Genomic DNA, 9482 nt, shown 5'->3' with positions numbered 1-9482 from the left:
TATTTTTGACCTTGTGTCACTAAAATCAAGTACCTTTATTTTTGGTAACACTGAGTATTGTCTCTTATTGTGTATCAGTATTGTGTAACTATAGTGGTATTGCATGAGCTTGGCATGTATCCCTAGTTCAGCCTAAGCTGCTCTGCTACAGCTACCTCAGCTGCTAGAACACGGCCTACATTTCACTAATGAGGGATAACTGGCCATGGTATAAGGTGTAACTACCTCGGGTACCCACTACAAACCAGGCCAGCCTCCTACACTTGTATACTAAACAACTACTAAACCAATAAAAAAAACAAAATTGCTAACAATTTTTGTGTCTATGCTTTTTTTATTGTGACAAGATCATACTTCTGTTATTTTCTTGACCACATATGGAATGTGAACAGGACATTGGTTGGGCTTTTGAAATGATCTCTTCTGTTTAAAGGAAAATATAAAGCAGGAGAAGTAATGAAGAGCAATTCTTATATGTTTTGTGTATATTGTATTCGTTCAAAGCTGTTGCAATTTGTTTAAATAAACATTGCTTTCAAACGAGGTGCAGTTTGTTTAAATAAACCGAGTTTTCTCAATAAACTCTGCCAGCTGACAGAGTGAGTTCGAAGGCGGGGGCAAACATAAATAAGGCCTGGACTCGCCGTCAAATGCAGCCCCTTCCACCTGACGAAGTGGGCATGAGTCTGGATATTGAGTTGAATGGCTTGTCTCAGGGTAATAGTTGGGGGGCAGTGGCCCGATAGACGCCTGTGGCCGGGTGCCAATAGACTGCACCAATGAAAGCCGTCTCTGAGGAAATTGTATTTGATACAATGCAAGAAATGTTGATGTTATGTGAATGAGAACAGAACCAGGCAACGACAACCTTTTTACGCCACAAGAGGGAGACAGAGTTCAGCCGATCGACAGGTGACCCCTCCGCCCTACTAGGCCCCTTCTAAATCAGTGAAAGCACTTCAGACTCTATGAGAAGCAAACATCACTCATGAGGGACAGAAGCCACAGGATGTGAGCGAATACACGGGATTAATTAACTATTAATTGTTCCTCTGCCGGTTATGTCCACCTCTGTCCTGCTACTGCATCCGAAGCCTAGGATGCTGGAAGTAGCAGGTGGCCCGGGCAGGGAAGGGTGCCAGCAGCCTCTCTCCGCAAGAGAAGCTCTCACGCCACGAGCTGAGGGGAACTTTGCTGCCACTTCCACACACAGCTGGCTCCCTGCTCTGGAAGGCTAGAATAAGCGTCTCGCTGCAGAAAATGGTGCAAGCTCGCTCTTCTATCTGAGGGCTCCCATTAGGGAGCAAAGGCGCGTCATGGCTGGTAAGTCCCAGGGTTCCTCTTTGGTATAGCTCTGTTGTTTCCATGCTTTTGAACTATGTGAACATTCGTTAATTAGTGTGCATTATTAGGGGTCACTTATGCACGGACAGTTGGATTCTGGTTACCGGCACTAGATTCCTAATACCGTCCTTTCGTTTTTCGACAGGTCTGCTCTACCGGCAAGCAGACCGTGCAGTGTCTTTTTAACAGATCAACTGTGTTTTAATGGGACATTACTTGGGAAGTATTTGTGGGTTTCACGTCTGCAATACATTTAACGGGACAGTACTGGAGCTTCTCTATGGATCTACCGTCTGTTGTTCATTTAATGGGACAGTACTGGAACTTCTTTACAGTTCTTCCGTCTGCTGTATATTTAATGGGGCGGTACTGGACCTTCTCTGTGGATCTAGGGTCTGCTGTGCATTTATTGGCACAGAACGGGGACTTCTCTGTAGATTTACCATTTGCTATATAGATCAACCTTCTGCTATACGTTTAATGGGACAGTGCTAGGACTGCTCCATAGATCTACCGTCTGCTGTACATTTAATGGGACAGTACTGAAACTTCTCTGCAGATCAACTTTCTGCCATACATCTAATGGGACAGTGTTCGGACTTCTCTGTAGATCTATTGTCTGCTATACATTTAAGGGGACCTTACGGGGACTTCTCTGTAGATCTGCTATATGCTATACAGGTAATGGGACAGGACTGGAACTTCTCAGTGGATCTGCTGTCTCCTGTACGTTTAATGAGACAGTACTGGGACTTCTTTGCAGTTCTACCATCTGCTGTATATTTAACGTGACAGGGCTGGCACTTATCTCTAGATCTGCCGTCTGCTATACATTTAATGGGACAGTACTGGAACGTCTCCGTAGATCTATCCTCCGCTGTGCATTAATGTGACAGTACTGACACTTCCCTGTAGATCTATCCTCTGCTGTGCATTACTGTGACAGTACTAACACTTCCCTGTAGATCTACCCTGTGCTGTGCATATAATGGAACAGTGTTTGGACTTCTCTGTCGATATACCGTTTGCTATGAATTTAAAGGGACAGTAATGAAACTTCTCTGCAGATCTACCCCCTGCTATACATTTAATGGGAAAGTACCGCAGCCTCTCTGTTGATCTGCCCTCTGGCACACATTTAATGGGACAGTACTGACGTGCCTCTGCAGCACCTTGCTGGCACTTCTCAACGTGGCAGCTTCACGTTTAATGGGAGAGTACCGGTACTTCTCGGTAAAGGTTCTCAATCATGATTGCTAGCTGCAAAACGTGAGCGTACCATGGTCGGACTGGAAGAGAAAATAGGTCCCAGGACCAAAATAAAAGTGGCCCCCATTAGTGAATCGGATAGCTGAGAAATGTGGTTCATGTTTCCAAACTGGGGCAGTTTAGAGCTCCTGAAGGCACCTGTAGAAGTGTTTAGCAAGGTATGAAAAACAGAAATACAAAGATACAGCACATATGGACAAAGTTGGTGTATATATATATATATATATATATATAATATTTATTATATATATATTCTCTTAAAATAATAAAGGTTGCATGGGCTTTATAGTTAGGCTCACATTTTAAATGTACAAAACCATAGAAATTCACCAGTTATAGTTAGAGTTACCTCACATAACTATAACTCGTGCCCTAAGATAACTATACTGCAAATATTACATTAATATTATCAATGATGTTATTAAAGATGTCATGTGTGCTGTAAATTGTGATGTAATTAGCAGTGCAAGGCGAGGGCGTGAGTTACATTTACCTTAGGGCACAAGTTACAGTTACTTGAGATAAATTTAACAATAACTGGTGAATTTCTGTGGTGTTGTACATTTAAAATGTTAGCCTGACTATAACGTCCCTGTAACCTTTGGTTTTTTAAAGAGAATTTCTATGTTTCTTTTTAAATTATATTTCCTAACTATAACGTTCCTGCAACCTTTGTTTTTTTCAGGAAATTTCGATGTTTTTTTAACGTATATTAATTTTCATTATTATACGTTAATCCAACCACTGCCTTGCGTGGCCGTGCATGGAGCGGTTGGCAACAGGTCCTGGCTGGCCAACACCCTATAAGTATCTAATCCTGCACTATGCATGTGCTTCATCCATGCACACCAGAGGCTGCCCGCAAGACCTGGCCTGCAGACAGACCCTGCAGCCAACCACCCAGCTCCATGCTATGTGCAGCGGGAGTTTGCCACGGCCTCTCTGGGATTGAGAATAGGTGTAAAAGGGTTATCTGGGGGTGAGAGTGGTTTTGAGAGTGTCTGTCTGGGTGTGAGAGTGCATATATCAGTGTTTTAGTAGGTGTGTCAGTGTGTGTGTGTCTGTGAGTGGGTGTATGAGATTGTCAGTGGGTTTGTGAGTGGGTGCATGATAGTCTGAGTGGATCTGTGGGTGGGTGCGTAACTATCTGAGTGGGTCTGTGAGTGGGTGCGTGAGGGTCTGACTCGGGCTGTGAGTGTGTGCAGAAAGGTCTGAGTGGATCTCTGAGTGGGTGCATGAATGTCTGAGTGGATATGTGAGTGGGTGCATAAGTGTCTGTGTGTGTGTGAGTGGGAGAAAGAGATTGAAAGAGAGTGAGAGAGAGAAAGAGAGTCAGAGGGAGAGAGATAGAGTTTTTTAGGCTTTGATGTATGATATATTTAGAATGAGATGTTTCAGCACATTTAAAAAGGCAAATATATTTGTCATTTAAAAAAGTACGATGGGGTTCCCGTGTTTTTTTTTAAATAAGCCCCCGGGACTGGGGCACTCTTTTCTTTTTAATAGGGGGGCCTTCTGGCCCCCTATGCCCCGGGGACCACCACATCCCCAGGGCAAGCAATGAAATATGAGCCTAGTGCCGCACAGCCCCCTGTTTGGAATGGGGTCTTTGGTTGACAGTCAGGTTTCCCCCTGTTCAAGCAAGGACCCTCACTCTAGTCAGGGTAAAGAAGAATCACCCTCAGTTAATCCCCGCTCACCCACTAGGTAGCTTGGTACAAGCAGGCAGGCTTAACTTCAGAAGCAATGTGTAAAGTATTTGTACCAACACACCCAGTAATACCGCGAAAACACTACAAAATGGACACCACACCAGTTTAGATACATAGGTAATATTTATCTAAATCAAACAAGCCCAAAACAACAAAAATCCAACATACACAAGTTAAGATATGAATTTTAAAAAGAATAAGAGTCTTAGGGGGTGATTCTAAGCTTGGCGGGCGGCGGTAGCCGCCCGCCAAGCGGGAACCGCCAGAAGACCGTACCGCGGTCAAAAGACCGCGGCGGTCATTCTGGGTTTCCCACTGTGCTGGCGGGCGACCGCCGAAAGTCCGCCCGCCAGCCCAGTGGGAAACACCCTTCCCACGAGGACGCCGGCTCAGAATGGAGCCGGCGGAGTGGGAAGGTGCGACGGGTGCAGTTGCACCCGTCGCAAATTTCAGTGTCTGCAAACCAGACACTGAAATTCTTTGTGGGGCCCTCTTATGGGGGCCCCTGCAGTGCCCATGCCATTGGCATGGGCACTGCAGGGGCCTCCAGGGGCCCCACGGCACCCCATACCGCCATCCTGTTCCCGGCGGGCGAACCGCCAGGAACAGGATGGCGGTATGCGGTGTCAGAATCCCCATGGCGGCGCAGCTTGTGGGCAGCGGAAAGTCGGCGGTACACCGCCGGCTTTCCGCTTCTGGCCGCGGCTGTACCGCCGCGGTCAGAATGCCCGGCGGTGCACCGCCAGCCTGTTGGCGGTGCTACCGCCAACCTCCGCCCTGGCGGTAATTACCGCCAGGGTCAGAATGACCCCCTTAATCCTTATAAAACAGTGAGAATGCTGTTGGGACACAAAGAACTTGGTTTGCGTCAATCAATCAAAAAATTTATAGAGAGCGCTACTCACCCGTGATGGTCGCAAGGCGCTGGGGGGGGGAATCACGGAGGGGGGCAGGGAGGGTCACTGTTGGAACAACCATGTCTTGATGTTCTTTCTGAAGAGCAGGAGGTCTTTGGTTTTGCAAAGGTTGGTGGGGAGGGAGTTGCAGGTTTTGGGGGCGAGGTAGTAGAAGGACCTGCCTCCTGTGGTGGTGCATTGGATGCGGGGGACTGTGGCTAGGGTGAGGACGGCTGATCCGAGGTTGCGTGTGGGAGTGTGGAAGTTCACTCTTTCGTTGAGGTAGGTTGTGCCAGTGTTGTGGAGGGATTTGTGTGGGTGGATGAGGCTCTTGAATGTGATTCTCTTGTCTATGGGGAGCCAGTGAAGGGATTTGAGGTGTGGTGAGATTCGTTCGTGGCGGGGGAGGCCAAGGACGAGGCGTGCAGCTGTGTTCTGGATTCTCTGGAGTTTGCGTTTGAGTTTGAGTGTGGTGCCGGCATAGAGGGCATTACCGTAGTCAAGTCTGCTGCTGATGAGTGCGTGGATGACTGTCTTCCTGGTCTCTGGGGGAATCCATTTGAAGGATTTTTTTAGAGTGCAGAGTGTCTGGAAGCAGGAGGAGGTTAGAGCATTGATTTGCTGTGTCATGGAGAGGGAGGGGTCCAGGATGATGCTGAGGTTGCGTGCGTGGTTTGCGGGGGTGGGTGCGGGGCCTAGGGCGGTGGGCCACCAGGAGTCGTCCCATGTGGTTTTGTGGGGCCGAAGATGATGATCTCGGTTTTGTAGGAGTTGAGCTTGAGGTGGTTAGTGGTCATCCAGTTGGCAGTGTCGAGGAGAGCAGCGTGTAGGTTGGTTTTGGCGTTGGTGGGGTTGCGGGTGAGGGAGAGGATGAGTTGGGTGTCATCTGCTTAGGAGAGGATAGTGATTCCGTGTGCTCGGAGGATGTTGGCTAGGGGGATCATGTAGATGTTGAAGAGTGTGGGGCTGAGGGAGGACCCTTGGGGGACTTCGCAGGTGATCTTGGTGGTGTTGGAGTGGAAGGGTGGAAGGCGGACTCTCTGGGTCCGGTCGGTGAGGAAGGAGGTGAGACAGTCTAAGGCTTTGTGGCGAATTCCTATGTTGTGGAGGCGTGTGCGGAGTGTGTGGTGGTAGACGGTGTCAAAGGCTGCAGAGAGGTCTAGGAGGATGAGTGCGACGGTCTCGCCTTTGTCGACTTTGGTCCTGATGTCGTCAGTGCATGCGATGAGGGCGGTTTCCATGCTGTGTTTCTTGCGGAGCCCGGATTGTGAGGGGTCAAGAATGTTGTTTGCTTTGAGGAAGTGGGATAGGCGGGCGTTGACTAGTTTCTCGGCAACATTGGCGGGGAAAGGGAGGAGGGAGATGGGGCGGTAGTTGGAGAGGATCTCCGGGTCAGCTTGTTTTTTTTTAGGAGAGCGTTGATTTCCGCATGCTTCCAGGGGTCTGGGTAGGTGGCGGAGTCGAAAGAGGAGTTGATTATGTTGTGGAGTATGGGGGCTATGGTTGGGCTGTCTTTGTTGTAGATGCGATGTGGGCAGGAGTCGGATCTGGAGTGGATGGAGTTCATGTTTTTTTCAGTTTCTTCGTGTGTGGTGGGGGTCTAGGTGGAGAGTGTGGTGGGGGTCAAGAGTGGGGGTTGGATTGGGTGAGTGAGGGGTGTGTGTGGTGGGTGTGAGTGGTATGAACCTGTTGTGGATGTCCAGGATTTTGTGGAGGAAGTGGTTGGAAAGGGCGTCACATAGGGGCTGTGTGTGTGAGGGGTCTATGTTGCTGGCATTGGGTTTGTCAAGTTCATTAATGATGGTGAAGAGTTCTTTGCTGTTTTGAGAGTTGTTGTCAAAGCGTGTCTTGTAGTGATCTCTTTTGGCGGTGCGTATGAGTTGGTGATGGGTGCGAATGATGGTTTTGAGGGTGGAGAAGTTGGTTGTAGAGGGTTCTAGTCGCCATATTTTCTCAGCTTGGCGGCATTTGCGCTTGGAGTCTTGGAGTTCAGGGGTGAACCATGGGGCGTTCTTGATGTTGCAGGTGGCGATGTGTTTTCTGAGGGGGGCTAGTGTGTCTGCGCAGGTGGTGATCCATTTGGAGACGTTGTGTGCTCCTGTTTTGGTGTCACTGGCGTGGGGGGGGTTGTGGGCCAGTTGGGAGTTAAGTCGTTCTGTGGGGATCTTGTCCCACATGCGGTAGGGTGTGGTGTGTTGATGGGGGTGTGTGGGGTGTTTGGTGAAGGAGAAGTGGATGCAGTGGTGGTCAGTCCAGAGGAGTTCGGTGGTGTTGGTGTAGGCTATGAGTTGGCTTGAGGTGAAAATTGCGTTGATGGTGTCGCAGAAGGCGGGCGTGTCCTGGTGGTCTGTAGATTAATGTACCTCTGAGGGTGGAGTTGTTGTTGATGTGGATCAGGAAGTGCATGTGTTCTGTGTTGTTGATAGTGTCTTGGGAGCTGGTGGTGACTTTGATGGTGTCCCTGTGTAGGATGGCGATGCCACCACCTGGCCTGTTGAGGCGGTCTTTGCGTTGGAGTTTGTATCCCTTGGGGGTGGCGATGGCTATGTCGGGTTCCGAGGAGGGGTTGGTCCAGGTTTCCGTGAGGAAGGCGATGTCAGGTGAGTGTGATGTGATGAGGTCCCAGAGTTCTATGGCATGTTTGTGAAGGGAGCGGGTGTTGAGGAGCAGGCAGTTGAGGTAGTTGTGGTGGTTGGTGTAGGTGTGGTGCATGATGGTGTTGTTGCGGGGTGTGTTCTGGTTGTGGGCTGGTGTGCAGCGGGGTTGGTTGGTGGGGTGGGGGCAGAGCGGGTGAGTATTGCGTTGAGGGTGTTGTGTTTGTTGAAGGTGGGGTCGCTATGGTTGGTGTGTGGTGTGAGGGATGAGGAGCAGGAGAAATGACAGGTGTGGCAGGTGAAGGGGCCATGAGTGTGTGTGGGGCTAGAAGGGGTGCACGTGGGGTGGGGGAATGGGTTGAGAGAGTGGAGGGTGAGGGGGGAGTAGGTGTGTCTGAGAGGGCCAGGGGGACTGGCGCTGGGCGCGGTCTTGGCGCGGACAGGCGCAGACAGGCAAAGGCCCGCCAGTGGCGCGGCTGCGCTGCAGCTGCCATAAAAGGAGGGGAGGGTGGGAGTGGCAGCTGGGAGGAGGGAGGGCTTGTCGAATGGGAAGGCTGGGGGGGTGGGGCCGCAGGGGAAGGCAGCAGCGGGAAAATGGAAAAGGAAAAGACAGTGAGGAGGAGGGGGAGGCGGGAGGGGCCGCAGGGGACGCAGCAGTGGATAAAGGAGACAAGAAAAAGACGGTGAGGAGGAGGGGGGAGGCGGGAGGTGCCGCAGGGGATGCAGCGCCGGGTAAAGGAGACAAGAAAAAGACAGTGAGGAGGAGGGCGGAGGCGGGAGGGGCCGCAGGGGACGAAGCGGCGGGTAAAGGAGACAAGAAAAAGATGGAGAGGAGGAGGGGGGAGGTGGGAGGGGCCACGGGGATGCAGTGGCGGGTAAAGGAGACAAGAAAAAGATGGAGAGGAGGAGGGGGAGGCGTGAGGGGCCGCATGGGACGCAGCGGCAGGTAAAGGAGACAAGAAAAAGATGGTGAGGAGGAGAGGGGTGGCGGGAGGGGCCGCAGGGGACGCAGCGGCGGGTAAAGGAGACAAGAAAAATACGGAGAGGAGGTGGCGCGGACGGCGGAGCGGGGAGCGACCTGCCTACAGAAGCAAGGGGAACCCCCAGTCCCCCAAGTCAAAAATAAAGCCGCCCAGGCGAGCATGAGTAGGAAAAGTCTGCAATGCGTTGATTCCTTACTCGCAAGTGAGACAGTGTGTTGTTTCCTTCTCTGGTCGGGTCGGCGATGCGTCGCTTCTCTCCCTCGCAAGGGAGCAATGCGTCGATTTCCGGGTGGGGCACCTTGGGTCCAGGCAGGCTTTGCATTGATTTTTCACGCCCAGCGATGTTGCATTGAAATCCGGTCGCACGGTGCCAGAAAACCGTGCTGTGTGGGGTTTGCTTTTTTATCAGCAACCGATAGCGGGTGTTGCACGTCGTTTCTCCAGCCGTGATGCGTAGATCTTCCAGCCGCGATGCAGGTGAAACGTAAATGTTTGCGTGGATTTCAATCCTTTTCCACAAGCTTCACCTTTCAAGAGCCCAGGGTCTGGATGGGGCACCACTTGGCAGGGCAGGAAGAGTCCAGGTGCTGGCATAGGAATTCTTTGATGGCCTTGAGACTTCAACAACGGGAGGCAAATTCAACTCAGGCCCTTGGAGATGCTTCTCAAGCAGGAATGATCAAC

At 50.7% G+C, this 9482-nt stretch overlaps 1 protein-coding gene across 1 annotated transcript in view; it reads left to right on the top strand.

Moving 5' to 3' along the window:
- Positions 1 to 972: 972 nt before the first annotated feature.
- LOC138300824 (synaptotagmin-15-like) overlaps positions 973 to 9482 on the top strand; it is a 294951-nt gene continuing 286441 nt past the window's right edge. Inside the window, exon 1 of the mRNA XM_069240628.1 lies at positions 973 to 1323. Within this exon, the coding sequence (XP_069096729.1) occupies positions 1317 to 1323 (7 nt within the window). The 5' untranslated portion in view covers positions 973 to 1316. The remainder of the gene's footprint in view (positions 1324 to 9482) is intronic.

Source organism: Pleurodeles waltl, chromosome 6, assembly GCF_031143425.1.
Source record: "Pleurodeles waltl isolate 20211129_DDA chromosome 6, aPleWal1.hap1.20221129, whole genome shotgun sequence".
In the NCBI taxonomy this organism is placed as follows: Eukaryota; Metazoa; Chordata; class Amphibia; order Caudata; family Salamandridae; genus Pleurodeles; species Pleurodeles waltl.
Note: the sequence above shows the minus strand (reverse complement) of the source record. Positions and strands in the feature narration are given on the sequence as shown.